General features: G+C 38.6%; 1 protein-coding gene across 1 annotated transcript in view; it reads right to left on the bottom strand.

Annotated features, from left to right (window-relative positions):
- Window positions 1-27,382, bottom strand: part of ANO2 (anoctamin 2) — a 397,918-nt gene that overhangs the window by 185,389 nt on the left and 185,147 nt on the right. The window contains exon 11 of the mRNA XM_053557547.1: window positions 1,022-1,156. Within this exon, the coding sequence (XP_053413522.1) occupies window positions 1,022-1,156 (135 nt within the window). The remainder of the gene's footprint in view (window positions 1-1,021; window positions 1,157-27,382) is intronic.

Raw genomic sequence — 27,382 nt, 5'->3', positions numbered from 1 at the left:
CTGCCCCACAGTCAAAGCTGATTGGTCAAGGGCTTCCATCTAAGTCAAATTGGGCCCAAAGGACTTTTGCACTTGAGACCAAGAGAGAATAAAGCTCTAAGGCATAACACCCATGTGCTACTAGCAGCTCCACTGTCAGATGGAGAAAATCTGCAGTGAAACCAATAAATATTAGAAAGATCACAGACAGAAGACAGACAGGCTAGTCCCTGGTCCAGTGTTCCTTAGGCTACCCATATGCCAGCCACTGGGTTTCTTGAGCCTCCCCAGAGGTACAACCTTTTGCCTAATCTAGTTCAAGTTTCATTTCCAGCACTCTAATACCAAAAGAGTATTAAAATATGCTACCATGCTTCCATTTGCAAAGACAGCTACAAAAATAAACAAGACATTTAAATTCTAAATATTATTACAGTATCCCTTTTCTCTCTTTTACTCTATTTCCAGAATTTTAATTACTCAACAATTATTTATTTTTATTAATTAATCTGCTGTGTGCCAGACACAATCTCATCTCCTTCAGTCCTCACAACACCATGAGGTAGGTGTTAGGATTATCATTTTACAGCCGAGGAAACTAGGACTCAGGGAACCAACTGTCCAGCCACACAGTTAATAGGTAATCTCGTCAGTCCTAACGGGTACTGCTTTTCAGGGGCTATTTTCTGTGTAGGCTTTCTTCCTTTGTCCTATCTTCTGGCTCTCCAAGGGCCCCACCATGGGAGCTGTCACTTCCTATAGTCTCTGACCTCCTGAAATAGAGGCTAAGCTGCCTCGATTTTAGAGCTGTCTGCTCCTTCATAGCATTTTATTCCAACAGTGCCTGACCACAGAGATGCCATTCCCAGAATCTGCAGCTCCTAGATTTGCCTCTGGAGAAAAGTTACATATGGGATAGGAAAGGAGAAGGACAGAGGGGGAGAACTTTGGAAGGAAGCATGTGAAATGTGCTTGCAACTGAGACAAAACTACAAATTGTTAACACAGGGGAATGGAGGCTTTTTCTTAAAAACTGACTTACCTGGGAATATCTTCTTCAATTGTTGCACATCCATAAAGAAATACGATCACTCCAATTACAGAAGATGGGATAAGGAATGATGTATATAATCCCAACCAGGCAAAATATAATCCAATTTTTTCTCCAAAATACTTTCTGGAAAAGAAAGAAAGAAAAATGAAACACATTAAGAATACATACTTTCCTTATTTCTGTTTGTTCTATGCTGGAGGATGGATACTAAGGGGACAGTGATTTCAAGGGAAGGGGGTTCCTCAAGCCAAGGAACCAACAACTCCAGTTTTCTAAAATGAAGTGCATTCCATCTGACATCACATATACAAACCTATTGTGGCTGTACATGTAGAAGAGAGCCACAAGAAGGAATCCAGCCTTAACAGCAAACTAAAAAGATGCCATACATTTTGGCATCTTTACCAAAGATGAACAACACACATCTTTTCATAAGTGCCCTAGTACTCAACCCACAGGAAAATATGCCTTTTGGGAACTAACTTATTTAAGCGAAACATACGAATCATATATTTGGGCATGTATACTTACATACATGAACCAACATACACACACTCATTGAAAAATGGCTAGAGGAAATTCAATAAAATATTAGTAACAGCATCATTGAATGTTAGGGTTATGAGTGGTTTCTATTTCTTTATTTTTTTAACCATGAGATATGACTGGCATACAAAGAGCTGTACATATTTAACACACACAGCTTGATGAGTTTGGAGATAACTATCTATCTATGAGACCATAAACTTGTGTATTACCTCCAAGTTTCCTTTCCCCCCACTGCTGCTTGTTTAATTAAAAAGATCTTTTCTCTTGTGTTAAGAGCCATTCACATAACTTCTACTCTCTTAGCAACTGTTTAAGTACCACATGTACCACCTATAATGCACTCCCATGTACAATGTGCACCCATGTTTCTGGCCCAAACTTTCAGGAAAAAAATCTTTCATTTTAATTTTTTAACTCAAATTTGTATTTATTTATACTTGTTTTTCCAGGGTATTATTTTGCAGATGGATACTGTTCTTGTTTTCTGGAGTTATACTTTTAACCCATAAGCATAAATAAAAGAATTAAAAACATTTATATAGATGCAGAATCAGTACTACCCATGTATAATGTACATCCTTATTTTTCTCTCAAAAATCTGGGCAAAAAAGTATGCATTATACATGACAAAATACGGTACACAATGCGATATTGTTAAATACAGGCTTTTTGTTGTACAGTAGATACTCAGAGCTTATTCACCCCATGTAACTGAACCTTTATAGCTTTTGACCAGCACTTCTTCATTTTCCCCTCCCTGCAGCCCCTGGTAATCATTAGTCCATTCCCTGGTTCTATGAGGTTGACTATTTTAGACTCCTCATAGAGGTGGCACCATGCAGTTTTTGTCCTTCTGTGTGTCTGGGTTATTTCACGGAGCATAATGAGCTAAGATCCATCTATGTTTTCACAAATGGCAGGATTTCCTTCTTTTTTAAGGCTGCATCATATCCTGGTGTACGTATATACCACATTTTGTTTATCCATGCTTGTGTTATTGGACACTTGGGCTGCTTCCACCTTTTGGTTATTGTGAATAATGTTGCTATGAAGATGGCAGTGCAGATATTTCTTGGGGATCCTGACTTCAATTTCTTTGAATATATATCCAAAAGTGGGACTGTTAGATAAAGTGGTAATTCTCTTTTTGTTTTGTTATTTTTTTAACTTTATTCACATTAACATGAGGGTACAATATTTAAGTTACGTTGTTCTCACTTTCAGGTAACTGGACTTTTCCAGGGTAAAGTTCCATTTGTAGAAGAGCCCCTCACCCAGGGGGCGTGTTATACACCCTCCGAATGTGCACAGTAGGTGAGATCCCGCCTCCTGTCCTCCCTCCCTCTGCCGTGTGTCTTTTTCATTTGTTGAGCAACCTCCATACTGTTTTCCATAGTGGCTGCACTAAGATGCCTGCCTACCACCAGTAAAGAAGGGCTCCTTTGTTCCATATTTTTGCCAACACTTGTTATCTTTTGTTCTTTGACAATAGCCATTAACAGGTTCGAAGTGATAGCTCATTGTGGATTTGATTTGCACTTCCTTGAAAATTAGTGATATTAAACACCTTTTCATGTACCTGTTGGCCTTATGTCTTCTTTGGTAAAATGTTATCTATTCAAGTGATTTGCCCATTTTTTAATTGGGTTTTTTGTAGGGGGTTTGTTTTGGGTTTTGATTTGCCATTAAGTTGCAGGAGTTCCTTTTTTTTGTATTAACCCTTTGCCCAGTATATGGCTTGCAAATATTTTCAGACATTCTGTAATTGCATTTTTTACTCTGTTGATTGTTTCCTTCACTGTGTAGAAGAAGCTTTTTAGTTTTCTATAGTCCCACTTGCCTATTTTTGTTTTTGTTTCCTGTCCTTTTGGTGCTATATCCAAGACATCATTGTCAAATCCAATGCCTAGAAGCTTTATCCCTATGTTTTCTTCTAAGAGTTCTGTTTTTTCAGGTTTTACGTTTCAGTCTTTAATCCATTTTAAGTGTTTTGTTTTATATGCTATATGATAGGGGTCCAGCCTCATTCTTTTGCATGTGGACATTCAGTTTTCTTAATATCATTTATTGAATAGTAGGTAGTATGGGCATTTTAACAATATTAATTCTTATGATCCATAAACCTGAGATCTCCTTCCATTAATTTGTGTCTTCTTTAATTTATTTTATTGGTGTTTTATAGTTTTCAGTGCTCAAATATTTCATGTTCTTGGTTAAGTTGATTCTATTTCTTTTTTTTTTTTTTGAGCTGTAAAAATATTGAGCCCCCAAATTTTCTGTGTAGGGAACCCAGGACCAGTGGCATCACGCTTGTTTGTGGAATACTATAGTTTGTGCAGAAGCCTTCTCTGGTAACCATTTATAATTTCTATTACTGTGAACATGTACATGTTATTAATGAGGGTATTAATCATCCCCATTTTCTTTGATTAAAAGTCATATTACCTTAAAAGGACACAAGGTATTGTCAAGTGGGCGAGGCAGATCATGTGTGTTCTCTGTTACTGGCCTTCTTGTTTTTCTTTTTTTTTATTTTTTAGTAAATCATAACTTTGTACCTTGATGCATTTATGGGGCTCAGGGTACTGCTTGGATATACAATGTGAAATGCTTACATTGAACTAAGTAACACATCCATCACAATTATACTCATTTCTTAATAGTTTTGAAATGTACCATTACATCAGGCACATTAGGTGAGGTCCCCCCAAATACCCTGCCTCCTCCCATGTCCCCCCTCCCCTCCCCTCTCTCTATTCTTCCCTTCTACTTTCTAGATTATAGTTATGTTTTGTCATTCATATGAGTGTATAGGTGATTATATAATGATTTCATAGTAGTGTTGAGTACATTGGATATTTTTTTTCCATTCTTGAGATACTTTACTAAGAAGAATATGTTCCAACTCCATCTAGGTAAACATACAAGATGTGAAGTCTCCATCTTTTTTATGGCTACATAGTATTCTATGGTGTACATATACCATAATTTGTTAGTCCATTCATGGGTCAATGGGTACTTGGGCTGTTTCCGTGTCTTGGCTATTAAGAATTGGGCTGCAATAAACACTCTGGTGCAAATGTCTTTGTTGTAAAATAATTTTTGATCTGGGTATACACGTAGTAGAGGAGTGGCAGGATTGAATGGTAGGTCTACTTTTAGTCCCTCGAGTGTTCTCCAAACTTCTTTCCAAAAAGGTCATATTAGCTTGCATTCCCACCATATTCTATTCTTTTCTATGCTACTGTAATTGGGACTATTTTCTTAATCTTCTTTTTGGATAGGGTGTTGTTAGTGTATAGAAATGCAATTGATTTTTGCATGTTGGATTTGTATCCTGTGACTTTACTAAATTTATGAGTTCTAATGTTTTTTGTAGATGTTTAGGGTTTTCTATATATAATATCGTGTTATCTGGAAACAGACGATTTTACTTCTTCCTTTTAATTTGGTTGCTTTTTATTTCTTTTTCTTTCCTGATGGCTCTGACTAGTACTTCTATTACTATATTAAAAAGGAGAGGTGAGAGTGGGCATCTTGCCTTGTTCCAGATCTTAGAAGAGAAACTTTTTTTTCACCATTAAATATGAGATCCATGAATGGCTTTTACTGCATTGAGATAAATTCCCTCTATACCAAATTTCTGAGCGTTTTTTTAATAAAACAATTTTGAATTTTGTCAAATGTTCTTTCTGTGTCTATTGAGATGTTCATGGAATTTTTACCTTCATCTGTTAATGTGGTATATCACATTGATTGATTTTCCTATGCTTTCATCCCAAGGATAAACCCTACTTGGTCATGGTATATTATTTTCTTAATGTGCCGTTGAATTTTATTTACTAGTATTTTGTTGAGAATTTTTGTATCTATGTTCATCAATGATATTGTTTTATACTTTTCTTTTCCTATGGTGTTTTTGGCTGGCTTTGGGGGTCAGAGTGGTGCTGGACTCAGGAAGTATTCTCTTTTATCAGATTATTGGAAGAGTTTAAGAAGTATCAGTATTACTTTATTTTGAATGTTTGGAAGAACTCACTCATGAAAGCATGTGTTCCTGAGATTTTATTTATTGGGAGTATTTTGATTACTACTTCAGTCTCCATATTTATTATTGGTCTAAGGTTTCCTATTTCTTCTTGATTCAGTATTGCATGTCTCCAAGCATTTATCCATTTCTTCTTCGTTGCCCAATTTGTTGGTACATAATTGCTCATAACAGACCCTTAGAATCTTTTTTATTTCCTTGGCATCAATTGTAAAGTCTCCTTTTTCATTTCTGGTTTTATTTGAGTTTTCTCTCTTTTATTAGTCTAGCTATGGTTTGATCAATTTTGTTTACCTTTTTAACAAACTCTTAGTTTCATTGTTTTTATTGTTTATGTTTAATGCTCCCTTTTATTTATGTCTGCTCTAATCTTTATTATTTCCTTCCTTCTGCTAATTTTGGGCTTAGTTTTTTTCTTCTTTTTGTAGTTCATTGAGTTATTTAAGTAGTTCCTTGTTTATTTAAGATCTTTTTTTTTAATGTGGCGTTTGTCACTATAAACTTCCTAAGTATAGCTTTTACTGTATCTTATAAGTTTAAGATGTTGTATGTTCATTTTCATTTGTCTTAAGATATTTTCTAATTTACTTTGTGGTTCATTCTTTGACCCACATATGGTATTCTTGGTTGGCAGTATTTTTCTTTTATCACTTTGAATACATAATTCCACCCTCTCCTGAACTGTGAAGTTTCTGCTAAGAAGTCTTCTGGTAGCCTTATATGAGTTTCCTTGTATATTACAAGTTGCTTTTCTTTTACTGCTTTCAAAATTTTCCCCTTGACTTTTAAGAATTTAATTGTAAGGTGGCTCAGTATTAACCCCTTTGGATTCAACTTACTTGGGTGCCTTGAGACTTTATCAATCTGGATGTTAGTTTCTCTTTATATATTTTGGAAATTTTTAGCCATTATTTCTTTGAATGAGCTTCCTTCTTCTTTCTCTTCTCCTTCTGAATCTCCCACAATGCACATGTTGGTTCACTTAATGGCATCCTACAAGTCCTTCATGCTTTCTTCACTCTCTCATTTTTCTTTTTCTTTCTTTTTTTTTTTTTGTAGAGACAGAGTCTCACTCTACCACCTTCAGTAGAGTGCCATGACGTCACAGGACTCACAGCAACCTCTAGCTCTTGGGCTTCCGCGATTCTCCTGCCTCAGCCTCCCAAGCAGCTGGGACTACAAGCGCCCACCACACAATGCCTGGCTATTTTTTGTTGCAGTTCAGCCGGGGCTGGGTTTGAACCCGCCACCCTTGGTATATGGGGCCAGCGCCCTACTCACTGAGCCACAGGTACCACCTCTCTCATTTTCATTTTTCTGTTCCTTGGATAATTTCAAGTGGTCTGTCTTTAAGTATAATAATTCTTTCTTCCTACTGTCTGCTATTGAAGCTCTCTATTAAATGTTTCAAATCAGTCATTGTATTCTTCAGTTCCAGGATTTCAGTTTGGTTCGTTTTTGCAATTTCTATTTTTTGTTGAACTTCTCATTTTGTTCACACATTATGTTGTTGAATTTGTTTAGTTGTCTATCTGTCTTTGCTAGCAGCATATTAAGCCTCTTTAAAACAATTAGCCTTAACTCTTTGTCAAGCAGATTGTGGATTTCACTTTCCTTAGGGTAAGTTACCAAAGTTTTATTATATTCCTTCGGTAGTGTCATGTTTGCCTGATTCTTTGTGATCCTTGTAGAAATGAGCTGGTATTTGTGAGTTTGAGAAGTAGTAACCTTTCTCAGTTTTTATTGACTGGATTCAGTAGGTAAAGACCTTCATCAGTCATGCTGGTCAGAGATCATATGTCAGTGAATCTGTCACCAGGTCAGTGGCAGTGGTAATGCCACTGACAACATGAGTAAGTAGAACTTCTTCAGGGTATGTACATGGGATATGGATATGTGGGTGAACAGGCAGAGCTGTCACTGAGTCTTCAGGTAAATGGGCTGCTGACAGATCCATGGTTGCTGTGTCTGCTAGGAGAGGGCCTGGGCTTTTCTAGATCTGGACTCCACTGGGTTTCTGCATCCTCTTAGATGAAACTCACAGCATCCACAGAGGGATATATTTTGTATGTGGATGGTTATTAAACAGTGTTCCTGTGGGAGAATGACGACTGGAGACCTTCTATTTTACCATCTTGCTGACATCACTTTATTTTTTTATTTCTATCTTCTTGAATTTTAAAATCATTTTACCTGTGATTTCTTTTAAAAAGATAATTTACCAACTCATATCGTTTTATTCCAGTTTATAAAGTTAATAAATTACCACACTCAGCTTCATAAAAGCATTCCCCTTAGATAAATATTGATTATGGATACCTGATAGAAAAATACAGTCCACCAAGGAGCAATATATTTCACTTCTCAGAAGCCTGCATCATAAAACACAGGAGGGAAATGGGAGCTCTGCCCACACTTTTTTTTTTTTAAGACAAGGTCTCGCTCTGTTGCCCAAGCTAGAGTGCAGTGACATCATAGCTCACTGCATGCTCAAACTCCTGGGCTTGAGCAATTCTCCTACGTCCTCCGGAACTACATGCATGAGCCGCCATGCCTGTGCTTCCCATACTTTGATGGAAAGACTAGAGGGTAAGAAGAATACTGAGTAGAGCCTATTAGTAAATATAAGAGGTTCTGCTTCCACCTAAGATGCAGACAATTGCAAAGGATTGTAGCTTTCACCCTAACCGCAAGATAAATCTGGGTAATCCATGAAATCATAACTTTTCCTGAGCCCATTAGAGAGCTAAAGTTGTAAGGTACCCAGGTGAACCAAATTTTTAAAAAATTGACAAGTCTGTGCAAGAAAAGATGAGACATATGAACAGTTCTACATTTATCTGACAGAGTGCGGGAGACAGACAGTCACCACAAATGTAGGAGGAAATAGCTAAAATTTGTAAAGTTCTGCAAGACTGATGTGACAGTAGAATAGCTGAAAGCTCCAAACACAAGAGCAGTTTGCACTCATGCATAGGATCTTTTTCATAGAACTCCATTTGGTACTCATAGGAAGATAATAGGTAAGGTTGCAGACCAGAGAGAGTCCCCTTAGTTTTACACAGGCATGAAAGCCTGTACATTTCCCAGGATCCTCTGTCCTTCAAATCAAAAGCTTTAAACAATGTGGGAAGGGACCTGGCCCTAGGACCTAGGTAAACATTCCCTGCTTCTGAAATCAGGAGAGGTTGCACATAAAGCCAATTGTGCTTGGTGAAAAAGTCAGAAACTCTGTTGGGCCCAGCATCCTGCAAAATTACAAATTCATTACAATTCTATTGCCATGAGAAAGGGCAGCAAACTCTCTTCCACCCAAGAATCCCCACAGGTAAAAGTGAGAGTTTGACCGTGAGAATTGACAGAAAGACATGAATGCAAAATCTCATTTCTGAGGCTTAAGTGCCCAGAGGCTGCCTAAAACTGAGCATAGGCCAGAGAGCCAAACCTTTCCTCTTCCCCTCATAGCCCCATTTTGAGGTTATCACTGAGTAACAAAAATTAACAGTCTGCTGCTGGGTATGGGGCATAGAAAGAGAGACCTCTAGGGTACAGGACTGGCATCCAAGTACTGCCCAAAGCTAAGGTTGGAAAAGAAAGAGGACAAATTTTCAGCACTCCAGGGCCCATACAAAGCATAAAGTAAATAGCATGGTATTATTGAAGGAATTTGAAGTTTGTAGTATATCAAAGGTAACTCTAGCAACAAAACCATGTTAACTCGTGTTAACCTCTGACTAGAGTGACCCAACTCCCCTCATTAATTGCCTAATAGAAGAAGCATGTCTATTTTCAAGTGTAAGTACTATTTACCTCAGTTTCTACTGTCCTTTCATATGTCTGGTGTTCAGTGAAGAGTTATGAGATATAAATTCAATAATATCCCATTGTCAATATATAAGGCAATCAACAAATCTGAAGTTGATTTAGATGTCAGAATGACCAAATAAGGACTTCTAAAAAACTATAAGTAATATGTTAAAGAAGAATCTACTATAAGAGATGGGCCGAACTAAAACAGAAGGAGAAAAAAAGAGTAAGAAATTATACCAATCAAGAGCTGTAAAACAATATCAAAAGATCTATCACATATGAAATGGATTCCCAGGAGCATAGAAGAAATATTTAAATGTATTAAAGCTAAGAATTTCCCAAAAGTAATGAAAAACAACAAAACACAGATCAAAGAAGCAGAATAAACACAAAAACAAACAAAAATACCCCCACACAGACACACACACAGTTAGACAAATCATGATCAAATTTCTGAAAATCAAAGATAGAACAAGAAAATCTGTACTTAAGCTGAGTGAGGAGAATATTAGATACAGAGGAACAGAAATTATGCAAACCAGAAGATAATAAAATAACACCTTAAAGTATGCAAAAGGAAAAAAAAGTTAACCCAGAATACCATACGTAATGAAAACATCTTTTAAAAATGAGATAAAACAGACTATTTCAGGAAGTAAATGCTGATAGAATGCATTGCCAGTAAATCTTCATTATAATAAATGTTAAAGGAAGTTCTTTGGGCAAAAGGAATATGATCTCATTTATAAATTTGAATCTATATAAGGAAATAGGACCAAAAACGGTGTTAAAAATGTTTTTTTTTTATTAATCACTTTCAAAGATAATGCTTACTCCATAGTGGCAATATTACACACAAGGAAGCTAAAGTCAATTCTTTGAAAGCCAAAAAATCTTAGTTATTACAGTGACTTTTTGGCCCTCCAAGGGGCCACAGCACAAACACAGTTACATAGTATATCTATAGTACTAAAATTTCATGGAGAAACAGGGAACAGTTAAGAAAAAAAGTCTAAAAGAATGCTTGATACCTGATGGAAGCAGTAATTTTTAAAAGGTTGAAAAGTACTAGTCTAAACAAAATATAGGAACAATGTGTTGGGGGATTTATAATATACATAGAAGAAAATACATAACAATAATAACACAAAAGATAACAGGGAGGAAATGAAAGTATACTGTTGTAAGGTTCCTAACCCATATATGAAGTGATGTACCATTTGAAAACAAACTGTGATGAGTTAAAGATAGATACATTTTATAAATACTACAGTAATCATTAAATTAATTTTAAAACGATATAAATAATAGGCCAATACTGGATGTAAAATGAAATCATAAAATATGCTCAATTCAAAAAAAAGCATGAAAAAAAGAAAAATAGGAAGAAAGAACAGATGGAACAAATAAAAAACAAAAAGATAGTAGATTTAAAATACAAATGCACTAGTGATTAGCATTAAATGTAAATGGCTCTAAATGCTCCAATTAAAAGGCAGAGATTGAGATTGGAAAAGAAAGTAAAACCCAACCATATGTTTTATACAAGAAACTCACTTTAAATAAAAAAGACATAAATATAAGAAAGGTTAAAATATACCATGTGAACATGAACTAAATGAAAGTTGGGACAAAGTACACTTTAGAACACAGAGCATTAACAGAGATAAAGGGGCACGTTAAAAAGTTGTCAATTCATCAATAAAACCTAATAATACTAAATATTTATACACATTTTCAAATACATATAGTAAAAACTGATAGAACTGAGAGGACAGATAGACAAATCCTCAAGTATACATTACAGACATTTATAATCCGTTCTCAATAATTCAGAAAATTAGTAGACGTACAATCAATAACATAGAAAGCACTACAAGGCACCCTAGTTGACACTTACAGAACACTCCACCAAACAACAGCAGAAAGCACATTCTTTTCTTTTCTTTTTTTTAGCACATTCTTTTCAATACACATTTACCAAGGTAGACCATATTCTGAATCATAAAATAAATTTAGCAAATGTTTAAAAATTGAAATAATAAATATTTTGTTCCCTGACTATAATTAGTGAAGGAAATCAGAATATATTACCCCAAAGACATAAATACTCTTAAACTAAAAGCAATTAAAAAGCAGCAAACAGAAGAAAAGCTCTTTCAATTCTCTCCCTTTTCCATATAATTCCCCTTTGCTGGTGACAACTCCCATCAGCTCAGCTCAGCACCTGAGGAATCTACAAAGGAACCTTACTTCATTAGTTTATATCATATATTTCCCTTCCCACAGTTTGGAAGCCTAAAACTGATGGCTTTGTCTTGTCATTTTTCTAAAATTGATTAGTCTTTGTAGGAGATGCTCTATAAGCCAGACTTCTAGGACACTGCCTTGAGCTATCTTTCACTAAGCTTTCTGATGTGTAATGTGCAGTGCACATGCTAACAAAGTTGCTTATTTTTCTTATTGATCCTTCTTTTGTTAAGGATCCTGGTCCAACTACAAACTTATGTAGGTTAACAAGAAATTACATTTCTTCCCTTACAGTTTCTGGTGAACTAGCCAGGAGATCCTTAGATACTCCATTTGCTCCAGAGCCTGCAGATGGGATCCTAGGAGAACTGGCAGAAGTCAGCATAATAAAGGTAAGAATTCTTAGCAAAGCCAACTCTCCCAGATCTCTAGCTATAGTACCTGATTGAGAAAGGAAGGTAAAATTTGTCCTTGTTTCTTCCTTTCCAACTTCAAGTTGGCAAGAAAAAAAAATTGTAATAATCAGCTCCTTGAATTTATTACGCCTATGAATTTGGTTTGGTTACTATTGGTTATTATTCCTTAGCCTCCCAGAGAAGGTCTTCTTTTCTTTCATCTCTGTCTTTTATGTAGTTTTCCATAAAGAGAAGAACAATAGAAAAGAACACAGGCACAGGCTCTATGAGCCTATGGTTTACATTGGCCTCATACACCAGTGATGTCATAGTTATCACCAGACTGGCATCTGTATAGACAAACTTTGCTGTGGGCCTACAGTAAAAAAAAAAAAAAGTCTAGATGATTGCATCTCATTTTATGTCTTGAGAGCTTGGCTTTGTGACCAGCGGAACACTCCCTATGGTTTCTGCCAGCTGCAAGGTGGGAGGGATGCACGTGCTGGCTGATGTCTAGCAGCCAGTAGTAAAGACACTAGGAGCCTGAGATGCAAGGTGACCGGCTGCATTCTTTCTGACAACTATGCCAGTTCTTGGGGGATTTTTATCTTAATAAGAGGTCCCATTCCACAAGGACCTTTGTTATCTCAATTTCACTGCTTAGTGTCAGAAAACTCCCATCCTAGAATCACAGATTAATCTCCTGTCACCAAGTTAATGGTGAATGAAGGTGTCCTACATTTCATAAAAGACCAGAGACACTATTTGCACAAACACTACCCTTACCTGGACGTGGCGATGAATGCTTTTTGCTTTCTTAGTCTACCTTTGATAGAAACTTTACATCTTGGGAGGAACTGCGTCTCTAGCATCCTCTCTGGCATAGAATTCCTGCATCTATTGTTAAACCTGATCTTAGTCCATCTACATTGCTATAAAGGAAATGCCTGCAGCTGGGTAATTCATAAACAAAAGAGATCATTTGGCTCATGATTCTGCAGGCAGTACAAGAAGCGTGGAGCCAGCATCTATGTCTAGTGAGGGCCTCAGGAAACTTTCATTCATAGCAGAAGGCAAAGAGGAGCCAGCATGTCACAGGGCAAGAGAAGAAGCGAGAGAGAGAGGAGGAGGTACCAGGCTCTTTCTAACAATCCAATCTTACAGAAGCTGATAGAGCAAGAACTCATTCATTACCAACGGGTGATAGAAGGCACCAACCCATCTGAGAAGTCCATGCCCTCATGACCCAAACATGTCGCACCAGGCCCTACTTCCAACACTGGGAATCGATTTCAACATGAGATTTGGAGAGAACAATCATCCAAACTATATCAAACCATAAAAGGCTTATTGATTTTAAGCCATACAAAGGCTTGATTGGTCTCAAGTCACATCAAAATGGGTATACCTTTAAAGATTCAGACTTCCACATTTACATTTACTAAATTTTCTTAGCTCTCATCCTCAACAATGTACCAATGGGGAGAGCAAATTGAAAAGAGGATGCAGAATAGTGTAACAGCTAGCTCGAAGAATCCCTTGAGGAGATTAAAGAACAGAAATTAGATTTACAACAAAGTCAAAGTCCATAACCACTTCTCCCCCACTTATACACCCCTTTATGTCCATCTCTCTCCAGGAGGCCTTTAGAGACTGTGGGCCCCCGGCTTAAACCCCTCTCCTCAAAATCTGGTATCACCCCCTCAACAAACTCCTTTAACCTCTAAAACTCCTCCAACTTTTCCGGTAAATCCTTTACATGCTCCACCACGTGCTTTAACTTCCCTGCAAGATTTACAAAAGGCACTCCGGCATGGTCTCCAGGCCAGGAACATACAGTTTTACTTGTATAAATGCTGATAGCCAGGAAATACAAGGGCTGTCCAGAAAGTATCCAGCCATTATTAATTCTATTTTTCCACATTACATGGCTGGACATTTTCCGGACAGCCTTCATTAATCCAACACAAGGAATTCACATACCAGCTGGCTTTGTTCTACCTTACAATTCCTCTTACTTCTCCAGGGCTCTGAAACAAAACTCTGTGAGTTCCAGATCTTCCCATGTTTTGGGCCCTTGCCACAGAAAGAGAGAGATTCCTTAGACTGTCCTACCCTTAAGGGAAAAAAACAACTTTAATCTCCGACAATAAGTAAATGTGTACCTAAAACTCCTTCTTTGAAAAAATGACATCCTTCTCAGCCCTTTGGAATTGTAAATCTTACCATGTCTCTGAAACATAAACATCCCAAGAGTTAACTAAAACAACCTCTGCACCCATTTCTGACAAAGAAAAAGAAAAAAGGAGCGGAAACAAAGGAAAGAAGAGGCTTTTTATTTTAAAAACTGAACTGCTATAAAAACTTATGTATGTAAAATATAATCCACAGCCTCCAGAAGATTACTTATCAAGGGCAAAATAAAAACACTTAAATGTCTTCTCCACAAATATTGGTTAAAAGTTTGGCCATCCAAGTAGGTAATCTTGTGTTATTTGTAAAATTCTGATTTGAATCAACTGTCCCTGTATAAACTAGCGAGTTTTATACTGCACCTGTCTCATGTCTAACATTTTTGAATGAAAGATATTGGGCAGCACCTGTGGCTCAGTGAGTAGGGCGCCAGCCCCATATACTGAGGGTGGTGGGTTCAAACCCAGCCCCGGCCAAACTGCAACTAAAAAAAAAAGAAAGAAAGAAAGATAGTAAGATCTCAACACTTGTCTAGCTACACGTTTATGCATATGTACATGTACATTTGCATGTTATATTTGCTACATAGTGTAAAATCCCTTTAAAAAGTCCTATTCAAATTGGCACAAAGATAAATGAGTGTGCATATAAATTAAATGCTCCTAAAACTGCTAGAAATACAGAGACTAACTCACACGTATTTCAGGTTTACATGATTTCTGTACCCTTTAGTAAATAAGACTAGTTTAATATGGTTAATGTCATAAAAACAGCTGTTTGTCTGTCTGAGTTCTCAGAAAAATAGTGATAAATAAGTCTTTACAAACACTAGGGTTCTGGCTTTGGTGATAACTGTCTGACATGCAGATGCTATAAACATAGTTAACAAGGAAATAATTTGACATGATGACTAGTGTTGCCTAAGGTTTCATGAAATTTTTCTGAATAATCCTAGCATAATTGTTAAGAAAAAGTAAATTAAATAGCTGTAAGTGGAATAAAAGTTTATACACGTATATTTTAAATAAGAATTATGTTTTATAATACATTTACTTAAAAATTTTTCCTTATCTCTTTGATAACTACATCTTTAGGGTTTTGCTAAGTTAAATTAAATGATAGATTTTCATTGAATATCTAGGTCATTTCCCAGTAAAGTAAAATGCTGCAATATTAATCATAGAACATAAGGGTTAAGTTTAGTTTGGGCTTCTTATTGCATGGAACAAAAATATTTGGGTCCCTTGGTAAGTATGTCCCATGTGACATTGAAAACTTATTCTAAAAGAAGTACGTGTTTCTAGAAATTATGAAATGTGTATTTATAAAATATTATATAAAAGACAGTTCAAAATTATTTACTTCCTAGGTTTTTACTAGAAACTAAGGTTACTAAGAGTTAAAAATCTAATTAATTTACAAAATAATAAGGAAAACAATTATATGCAAAATATAAAAGGAAAATAAGATGTCATATGGTATGAGGGTGTATGTTTGTTGTTGTTGTTAAAGAAAAGCATAATTTTGGGCTAGTTTACGGGTTATTTAAAGGTTTTTTCAGAATGAAGGAAGGATATAGATAAAACTAAATGTATGTAAAAAGTTGGTAAGAGAAAGAGAATGAGAGAAAATCTTTCGTGCGCAAACTGACTAAAATTGAACGAATTTGTTCTAGAAGTTTCAAAAATGAGCCTTAATATAAAAAGTACACTGATGTAAAACTAGAATCTAGAATGTAATTTTCCCTTTTAAAATGATAAAATTTTGTTGAAGTATCAATGAGATTGAAAGATTTTTCTTCACTTTTTACATCAAACAAAGATTTGTGCCTTCTCAAAATAATTTTATGCTTTGTGTTGTCTTTCATTCGATTTTTGGATAATTTAAAAAACTGAGTTTTCTCAATATTGAAAGCTAAGGTTTTGGGCGGCACCTGTGGCTCAGTGAGTAGGGCGCCGGCCCCATATACTGAGGGTGGCGGGTTCAAACCCAGCCCTGGCCAAACTGCAACAACAACAACAAAAATAGCCGGGCATTGTGGTGGGCGCCTGTGGTCCCAGTTATTCAGGAGGCTGGGGCAAGAGAATCGCCTAAGCCCAAGAGCTGGAGGTTGCTATGAACTGTGACACCACACACTCTACCAAGGGTGACAAAGTGAGACACTCTATCTCCAATTTAAAAAAAAAAAAAAAAGAAAGAACTCTAAGGTTTTTCCTACAGCTATGTAACTTTCTGCATTTTCCTTGAAACCTTTTAATTATCACTCTGGCTAAATGAATGATATTGTGACCTCTGATCCTATTTAAGTTTTAAACCTCTCATTTTTTTTTTTTTTTTTTGTAGAGACAGAGTCTCACTTTATGGCCCTCGGTAGAGTGCTGTGGCCTCACACAGCTCACAGCAACCTCCAACTCCTGGGCTTCAGCGATTCTCTTGCCTCAGCCTCCCGAGTAGCTGGGACTACAGGCGCCCGCCACAACGCCCAGCTATTTTTTGGTTGCAGTTTGGCCGGAGCCAGGTTTGAACCCGTCACCCTCGGTATATGGGGCCGGCGCCCTACCGACTGAGCCACAGGCACCGCCCAAACCTCTCATGTTTTTAACAAAAATTTCCCCAAATCAAATTCTAAGTTAATTCTTTCTGAACATGAATTAACTTTGTGACATTCCAAAGTGTCCCAGAACATCTCAAATGATCTATAAAAAAGAAATATTAAACTAAGTTTATTTAATATGTTGAATTATATGGGAAGTATTGTCAAATAAGAAATTATGTTTAATCTTTTTGAATTAATTGGTATATTGTTTGTTGGGGGCCTAACAGCAGCCACATATGAACCCTTTCCCCTCCTCCTCCTCTTCACCTCCTAAGACAAAGACATTACGGATCAGGTTAGTCCCCTCCTCAGAAGTTCACTCCAAAGGATCCTAACCTTCTTGGCAAGCTGTGAAATTTTCTCACCCAGAGATGCCACCTTTGTACTGCCCAGGTGGGTCACCCAAACCTTTCAATAAACCTGAACATCTCCACTGCAGCCTCATCTCTGAGCACCGCTGCTTACACATTTCATTGTTAATATGTGATCCGGAAGTTGTATGAAATTCCTAAAAATTATGATATGTCTTGGTGCAACATCATCTGTCACTGGGCTATTATGTTAAAATGTTGTGCCACAGAAAATAAACAAAACTTCTTGTCAATTGTGTCTTTTTTTTCTTATTAATATGTCATTTGTCACAGGGTTATGTCTTACTACACATTGATGAGGATTGAGGACAAATTATATTTCCTCCCAATACTAGTAGTCAATAGCAGAAAAAAATCTGGAAAAATCTCCAAATATTTAGAAATTAAACAACATCCTGCCAAATAACCTGTAGGTCAAAAAAAACTCCACAAAGGAAATTAGAAAACGTTTTCAACTGAGTAAACGTAAAAACACAACCTACCAAAATTCGTGGGATATCACGAAGGCCATGCTTACAGAGAAATTTACAGCATTGAGTATTTTTAATATTTATAATATAATATTTATTGTTGATTCAATCCATACAAAAACAAAGTTCATAAACAAAACATATATACCCCCTAGATTCTGAAATTTTAAAAACTATGAAAAAAACGAAAGTTTTGATTCCATAACGTAAGCTTATACTTTAGGAAAAAAGAATAATTTCAACCCAAAGCAAGCAAAAAGAAACAATAAAAATTAGACCATAAATCAATAAAATTAAAACAGAAAAACCATAGAGAGAATTAGTGAAAGGAGAAGCTATTTTCTTGAAAGGGTCAATAAAACTTATCAAGAAAATAAAAGATAAGACAGAAATACTAAGATTGGAAATGAAAGAAGAGAAGCCACCTAGTTCTTATTCACTCATTATCCCGCGACAACGTTAGTTGTCTTCTCCACATTAGTCCACATTACCCAGCTCTGGAAGAAAAGAGAGGAAGGAAGAAGGTAAGACATTGATAAGATGCAATAAACACAAACTGCTCTAGAGCTTTCTTCTTGATCGTCTTGTTCAACCTCACTTTTAATTCTCACAACATCTTTTTCAGGTGAGAAAACTGAAACTCGTAGATAAATATATTTGTTTCATGTCACATGGTTGGTCCATGGTAGAGTAAGAATTTTATTAGTATCTCTCTTCATCTGATTTTGTCCATGTCTAGTGCTCTTGTCAACATCATAACAGCAGCAAAAGTAACCGACATTATTTTTTTTTATTTATTTATTTATTTTTTTATTGTTGGAGAGTCATTGAGGGTACAATAAGCCAGGTTACACTGATGTAACCGACATTTATTGAGGGCTAATTGCCAAGTGCTGTTCTAAGAAGATTACAAATATTATCTTAATTTTTAGCCCTCACGACTCTATGAGGTAATTTGTTATTATCCTCAGATTCTAGATGAGAAAACTGATATACAAAAAAGTTAACTAACTCAAGGGTTGCATAGCTAGTAAGATGCAGAGATGAAATTCAAATCTGACTCCTAGAAGGGATTTAGGGAAGACAAAAAAAAAAAAAAAGGTTAGGTCCTGGACATGCTCCTGACAAATTTGCTAATTTAGACAAATACTACCCACCTACTGCCAACCTGCTGGGCCACCACCGCCACCACCATCACTCAACTCCCACCCCCATCCTACCCAGTTCTCAGGCTTTCTTTCTCGCTCTGAATCTACCACTATACATCTCACCTGAAGCTTTCAGTTAGAAAGATTTCCCTAACCACTCTCTCCACCCATACAATTTACAATTCTCTCATTGCCTCCTAGACTTATGTTTTTTGTTTTTATTTATTTATTTATTATAAAATCATAGCTGTGTACATTAATGCGATCATGGGGCACCATACACTGGTTTTATAGACCATTTGACACACTTTCATCACACTGGTTAACATAGCCTTCCTGGCATTTTCTTAGTTATTGTATTAAGACATTTATATTCTACATTTACTAAGTTTCACATATACCCTTGTGTGATGCACCGTAGGTGTAATCCCACCAATCACCCTCCCTCCGCCCAGCCTCCCCCCTCTCTCCCTTCCCTCTCCCCCTTCCCCATATTCTTAGGTTATAACTGGGTTATAGCTTTCCTATGAAAGCCATAAATTAGTTTCATAGTAGGGCTGAGTACCTTGGATACTTTTTCTTCCATTCTTGAGATACTTTACTAAGAAGAATATGTTCCTAGGCTTATGTTTAAGGAGACCATCTGATCAATTAAACCTGTTGGAATACTTGGTCACCTTTTCTTGGAAAACATTTGCATTCCAACAGGACCTTCACAGAGATACAATGCCTTCACCCGCTAAAGGTAGAGGTAAAGCATTTTGAGGGACTCTTCTAACTGCCTCCACAAAGAGTTGGCTACTACTCTACCTATACAAACACTGTTGGACAGAGAAGTAGAAAGTGATAGTAGAAGTAGAAAGTGACTCTCAACACAGAACCTAGATACCTAAAAAGGGGAAGCAGAGAAGCAGAATGTCTCTAAGTAAGAATGAATGAAACAAAGAAAGAAAAAAAAACAATTATGCCATTGGTTCACAGAAGCCAGGAAGGTAACAGAATGATTAATGCAGGCTAGGTATAATCTACACCAGTAGCGTCTCTCCACTGGAAAACTAGGGCTCGGGTACATCGGGGAAGAGCAAGTAGTCAGGTCCAGCAGCCCAGGGTTAAGGTGTGTGAAAACAGGACCAGTACTGCCAGATCCTACAGTTTCCTGAGAATAAGTGGAAATCTGTATTTCTCCTAATTTTTAAGCATTGGCACCTAATTTGATTGAAAAAATGTACAAATCAAACAAAAGATATTTGAGAACTGGATATTGACTACAGGATATGAGTTGGTAACTTCTGTGATAGAACAGATCACAGAACACAGGCACTGGAGTGGGGAAAACGGGGTATAAATCTTGCCTCTGCTGTTTCCTAACTTAGAAAACAAGCTTTCCTTTTATTTTTATTTCTCGTATTTCGAGGTATATTATTGTGAAAATTAAATAAGCAAAGTATATGTAGAAACAGTAAGCAAGTAATAATAAATGTTAACTGTTGTCGATGATATGATTTGAAAATTCACTGAAACACCACCCCCCAAGAGTAAGAAGACAGGCCAATAATGTGAGAAGATATCTGCACGCCTATATCCAAATGGGGTTTGTGTCTCGAATATATAAAGAAATTCTACTTATCAACAATAGGCAAACAATCCAATAGAAAAATGGGTGGAAGACTTGAATATTTACTTCATTTTAAAAAAGGATAGCCAGGTGACCAAGAAATATAAAAGGTGCTCAATGTTCTTGATTCTCAGGAAAATGTAAATTTAATTATAATGCAATAATTGTACACATGCATCAAAACAGCAAAAATGAAAAAGATGGGAAATGCCAAGTATTGGCCAAAATGTGTAGAAACCAGACCTCCCTCATAGTGCTGGTGGGGTGTAAATAGGGACTGTTACTTTGGGAAAATTCTCACAATATCTAACAGAGCTTAGCATAGGTTTCCCCTGTGATCCAGCAAAGAACTCCTAAGACCATGCGCCAAAGCGATGTATATATGTGTTTTGTACCAAAAGACACATACAGGAACTATCACAGCAACACTATTTATAAAATTCCTAAACTGCAGCTGCCCAAAAGTCTATAAGCAATAGAATGGATAAATTCATCATTGTATATTCACCCAATGGAGTATTATACCCCAATGAAAATGAACCGATTACAAACACACACAACATGGGCAAATTCCACAAACAATGTTGAAAAAAAGAACCCAGACATCGAAGAATATAGACTGTATTATCCCATTTATATTAAGTTTAAAAGCAAGTAAAATAATTTGTGTTAGAAGTGTGAATCCTAGCTAACCTCAGTGAGGTAGTGACCACTAGGGATCCTGACCGTGAGACCTCGGGGGTGCTGACCATGGTCTTCCTTCATCCAGGTATTGGCTGCATAGGGGGTCCCATTTGTGAAAATGTAGCAAGCTATAGATTTACGGTACACACATCTTTCTAGATGTCTATTATATGTTGATTTTGAAAGGTTTATAACGACTCCCGTAATCTGCAGGGCAGATTTCCTGGAGGTCATCTTGTCTGTCCCATTTTCAATCTGGACTGCATTCAGTCAGGTCAAGCTTACGTATCCCTTGGGTTTGGTCTGAAACTGACCTGAGAAGGGAGTTTCCATCTGAAGTAGGCACAGAAAGCCAGGCTATCAAAAGAAAACCCTTGCTTGAAAAGCAAGGCTAACGCTGGGCAGGCAGCCCCAGGCAGGGATGGAGGTCTGAGGATGCCTGCACCTTTCTCAGGTGATCAAGAGTAGAGCAGAAGATTGATGGCCTCAGAGCAGGCTGCCAGCAGGGTGTGCTCCTGGGGAGCTACCTTGCCAGCCGGAGAGGGCAGCTCCCACTCTCAACTCTCAGCCTGGCAGCCTCTTCCTCCCTGGACATTTAGAAAGATGTCATGCTTTCCCAGACCCCAGGAGATGGATGAAAGGTAAACAGATAAGGGCATTCTTAGCAATGTGGTAGGCAGGTGCACTGAAGTTGCAGAGAAAGCTCTGAGCTGTCAAAGACTATTCACGAGGGTTGGTTCTCTAGAAGACAGCTTAAGAAATTTTCAGCCAGAGATGAAGCCAGGCGAGCCAGCAAAAGCCTCTCATCAGTAAAACTGAGAAATGGGGTAACATGATTTTTGCATTCAAAATCATAAATGCCTGATTTCTCTACCCTCAACCTCTGAGACAATGTCAGTGGACTGTGGTAGACGAGGAGTCAGCACTGCAGAGAAGGGGTGGGATGAGACACCACTCAGCGACTGCACACCCGGAGTAAAGGGCTTCATGCATACTGTCTCATTCAATGTTTCCAAACCTTCTGAGGCCAGTTAAAAGTTACTCTTCAGCCATAAAAAAGGTGGAGATTGTGTATCTTTTGTAACAACCTGGATGGATTTGGAGAACACTCTCCCAAGTATCACAGAAAAACAAGCATCTCATGAACTCAATACTAAGTTGACACTAGTACAGAAACAACTACCTGCTCACAAGAGAAAAATTCAATTAAATTCGAGAAAGAGGGAGGGAGACAGAGGGCTCGGAAAGTTCCACCCTAAGGGAATGATGCCGGGGTATATGGCAGGCTTCCTGGGTGAAGGAAATAACCACAACTCCAACTTTACCTTACAAAAGCAAACAATGTAATTAAATAATGTGTATACTCATATTTATCTGAAACTTTTCTTTTACTGTGAAAAAAAGTTAGTGTTTGGATAAAGGTTAGCTCCAGATGTGCAAAATAGTTGAAGGTATCTTGGTCTTTTTAGGTTTTTAGAAACAATCTCCTTGGACTGAATATTCAGTAAATCCAAGGCTGAGGCCTCCAATCAATGTGGGCTCTTTTTTCCCATCTGCTCTACAAGGTGGTTGCAGGTGAAGTGCAATTTCACCCTTATAGTGCAGAAGGAGGCATCCTCTGGCCCTCTGGCCCTCAGGCTGTGGCCAGCGAGTTTGCTCCTCTAGACCTTGGAGCCCTGCACCTGGCCCTGCTGCTCTAAAGCTCAGGTGGGCTTGTCCTGCTCCAGCCTCTTTGGGTCATGAGAACCTCAGGATCCTCCAGGCCCCACAAATGGGCTGTGAGGTGGGGGTGCCATGCCAGGCCCATGTACTTGGACATCCCCCTCAGCCTCCCTACCCTCTGCCCGGGCAGCTCCCTGGCGCTCTGGCATCATGCAGGGTGCTGGGTTCTCTAGAGGACTTGTAATTTTCCAGGGCTGCACTCTGCAAACCATGTGCACTAGGATTTGTCCCCAAATGTCGAAATCTTCCTACTCCTCCAGTTTCTACTTCCCACTCCCACTCCAGGGGGGTTTAACCCCACGGGCCAGAATAATTGAACCTCAACTCCTCCTCTGCCTCTCCTTCTACGGTCTTCCCTCACTGGACAGGTTGATTCTCCCTTCCTGGCTAGTAGGAATGTCCCATGTCCTAGTGCCTTTACCCCACTCCTAGGGAGTATTTGCCTTCCCTTTCTTTTCCCTACACATATATATAGACAACCAGTCTTTTTATCAAGACCCACCACTGAGGATCCAGGACACACTTCTCTGCAGTGAGCATGGCCACACTGGGAAGGCCCTGCAGCCAGGGCATCTCAGCTTCCCGAACACTCCCTTCCAGCTCTCTCCCTTATGCCACTGCCCGGCTCTCGCCTTCTACTCATCGGCCAGGCAGTCAGGGGCCTGACTCCTGTGCTGCAGCTCTCTGGACTAGTTGGACAACAACAACAGCTGGACTGTCACCGCTCTGCCAAAACCGACAGCAGGAACCCGCTGCCTCCCCGCTAGGCTGGGAGTGGGCCAGCAGTCACAGTAGCCAGCTCCTCGGATCAACACAGGCTGAGCTCTTAAGAACTAGGAATTCTTGCAAGCTCAAAGGGGCTCTGAGTTCTTGGTCCTCCCAGGGAGGCCTTCCTCCTTCTAAAAAGAACATTTTGCTGCTATGGAGATGGTTCAGAAAGTACAGTAAAGAAAGAGCAGGCTGAGCATGGCAGGGCTGTGAGGATCAGGCTCAGCTCCAGTCCTGGAAACAGAAAACACCACAGATGCCAGCAAATGGGATGGGAACTGCTCAGAAGTTCTGGAAAGAAAACAGCGCAATTTGGAATCAGGGAACCCCAGGTCTATGACACTTTCTTGCACCTCTTCTGTTAAGTGGCTCCCTGTCCCTAACTATGTCCTTTATATTAAGAAGGTTTCCAAATGAAGAACCATTGCATAGAGCATGGGAGGCTGCAGGGCCAGGCTGATGGGACACATGGGGATCAAGAACCAGGGACCAGTGCCGCTGGCCTTATGTGGCCTCGCAGGCCCCACAAGCCACAGAAGTGCTCAGAGGAGCAAACAGGGCCAAAGACCAGGAGGGTGAGGGGCCAGATGAGCAAGACACTGAATCCAGGGTCAACTGGAGAGGGCAGGTGCAAGTGACACTTAGATGAGTCAGGCAGAGTTCAGAGTTAGGAAAGTAAGTAAAGCAAGAAAAACAAGGCAGGAAGAAACCAAGTTCTCAAAAACCAGAACATGGGCAAAATCCTCATTTAAATCCAGAAGAAACACAAAGGCAAATTCTGACCCTCGGTCTTTCTACTGGCTTGTATATTCCCTTCAGGGGAGGGAGGTGGACCTTGGTTAACAGCCATGTCTCCCCATCCGATAGGAGAGATATACCTCAAAATCAAATGAAACCACCTGCTTCTGGGTGCTCACTCCACTGCAGGTTCTCCCTGGAATCTTTGCTTCCATCATCCCTACATCAGTGGTTCTCAACCTGGGGGTGGCGACCCCTTTGGGGGATCTCCTGCATATCAGATATTTATATTATAATTCATAACAGTAGCAAAATTACAGTTATGAAGTAGCAACAAAAATAATTTATGGTTGAGGGTCACCACAACATGAGGAACTGTATTGAAGGGCATTAGGAAGGTTGCGAACCACTGCTCTACATCCTCACGAGAAGCCTCTAAGTAGATACCGGTCTTGGCAAACAAGTGGTACCCTCGTGTGGATGAAAGGTTTGTTCTCCTGCATATTCACAGCCCTACCTAAGGGCACCAGGTTTGGAGAGCAAGAATGTGGCCTTTGTTACAGCCTCACTTACCCCCCTCAGCTGGACTCAAAATCCATAGAACTGCACAATAGCCCTAGATATAGCGATTATGTACCTACTAAATAGATGAGGGAATGGAAGTTTAAAGGTTAAATACCTTGGATGAGTTGATGAAGCCCTTAGGTTGCTGAGCCAATAGTCAAACTCTAATCTGTTGAGGACTAAAAGCGCCGGCTCTTAACGTCCATGCCACACCACAGAAGCAGAAAGGGCAGTCTTAGAGTTCACAGCAATGATGGTAGATTCCCGGTGACACTCAAATAGTAAGAAGCTTTGTTTCCCAATTATGTGATTTGTCCCAGTTCTTAGGGTGGAACCACAGAAAAGCAAAATATTTCATCTTCTTTCAGCTTGTTGATTTCCAGGCTCAAGATTCCACCAACCTACTTGACAATGCCCCACAGGAGGAGGATGAGAAGAGTCTCGAGGTTACCAAGTCCAAAGTGGGACTTGGACTGTCTCTTCCTCACCAAAACTCCCCCCCCAGCCCCACCGCCCCATGGTCTTCTGTATTTCAGTGCACAGAACCACAACCCAGTTTCTCAGGACACAAACATGGACGTGATAGGCTTTTTATCAAATTCCACTTCCACCGATCCATCAGAAAATGCTGCAGACTCAACTGTTAAAACCATGCCAAATCCAAGCACACCTTCCAATCTCTACCTCTAGCAGCCTGGCCCCATGGGTCACTGCAAAGGCCTCTTTCTCCCTGCTTCTACCGTCACCCCTATTCACTACCTATCTGTCAATTTGTTGTGCCTCTGCTGGAGACGATTTTCTGACTTCACATCACATATGGAATAAAATGCAAATTTGCTTCATGACCTACAAGGTCCTATTTGATCTGGCTCCCTCGTTGCCTCAGCTGCAGCTACACTGGGCCCCTCAGCGTTCCTCAAACACAACCCCTCCACACACACCTTGGGGCCTTTGCCATTCTGTGCCCTTGGCCTGGAACGTGCATGCTCAGACCTTCCTCATTTCCTCGCTCTGCTCCAACATCACCTCCTCAGAAAGGCCTTCTGCAATCTCTCCTTCCCAGATGGCACCAACTTTTCGCTCTGCCTCACTTTTTTCTCATGCCATTTATCATTACCCACGTCACTTTCTGACTGTATTTGGGGTTTTGTGCATCTCCACTGTCCGAATATAAGCTCTGTGAGAGCAGAGACCTTTTCTGGCCTATTCACTGTCATATCCTGAATGCCTATAATGTGCCCGGCACATAGAAGTGCAGTGGCTTAGTATTTGTTTAATGAATGATTAAATCCTTACGAAAACCCCATGAGATGGTTACCAGGCCTATTCCTGTTCTGTGCAGATAAACTGAGTAACCTGCATAAGGTCACACAATTAACAAGAGAAGAATTCAGACTCTAACTCGAAGCTGCCTGATTTCAACCGATACTTAATCTGTAACATGTGTCTATTAAAATAAGAGTGTAAAAGAGAATGTAGCTTTGAGCCTCCTGGCTTAAAAAGCATTTATTTTCTATTTTAATAAAAAGCTGTAAGTTACCCCAAGCATCATCTAAAAGAGAATTATCCATTGAATGATTTCTAAGACCCTGTGACCTCCAAAAACGGAATCACATCAGAAAAGGAAATGATGGTATCTTTTCCAATTTCTGTTTGTAAAAATGCAATAAATAAAATGATTTAAATTTGTTATGTTTATTAATGAGCAGCACGAAAACTTCCAAGTGTATGTGAAATGGTGATTAGAGCCACATGCCCATGCCTAGCTAGGACTTGTGGTTTGGGCCATTTTACATTGTTTTTATTCCCATTCTTAAATATTATTTACAACAGATCTTTTCATGAAGTTGAAAACATGAAGGACACTGCTGGTGAAATCCAGCAGGTTAAAACAGAGCATGCTCACACAGATCCATAAATTCCATACAACTTTTCAAAATTATTGTATGATATATAAAGATCTTCCTATTACTAAAAACCAATGTTAAAGGGGAAGGGAGCTATTAGATCAATTATATCCAATTGGCTTTTCATTTATTAGTAATCAGAGATTGTCCCCACCTGCCAAGTATCATCTACCGGGAAGTCCTCACAATAGCAGCCTAAACCTTCTCTTTTGGCTCATCATTTGGGGATAAAAAAATAAATATTAGATAATAAACCATTTCCCTTCTCTCCACATCCACGCCAGCATCTGCAGTTTTGAGATTTTGTGATGTGGGCCATTCTCTCTGGGGTTAGATGATATCTCAGGGACGTTTTGATTTGCATTTCTCTAATATATAGAGATGATGAACATTTTTTCATGTGTATGATTGCAAGAGGGACTTTACCTAACAATTGCAATCAGTGTAACTGGCTTATTGTACCCTCAATGAATCCCCAACAATAAAAAAATAAATAAATAAATAAATAAATAAATAAAATA

The sequence above is a fragment of the Nycticebus coucang genome, chromosome 12 (assembly GCF_027406575.1).
Source record: "Nycticebus coucang isolate mNycCou1 chromosome 12, mNycCou1.pri, whole genome shotgun sequence".
NCBI classification, from domain to species: Eukaryota; Metazoa; Chordata; class Mammalia; order Primates; family Lorisidae; genus Nycticebus; species Nycticebus coucang.
Note: the sequence above shows the minus strand (reverse complement) of the source record. Positions and strands in the feature narration are given on the sequence as shown.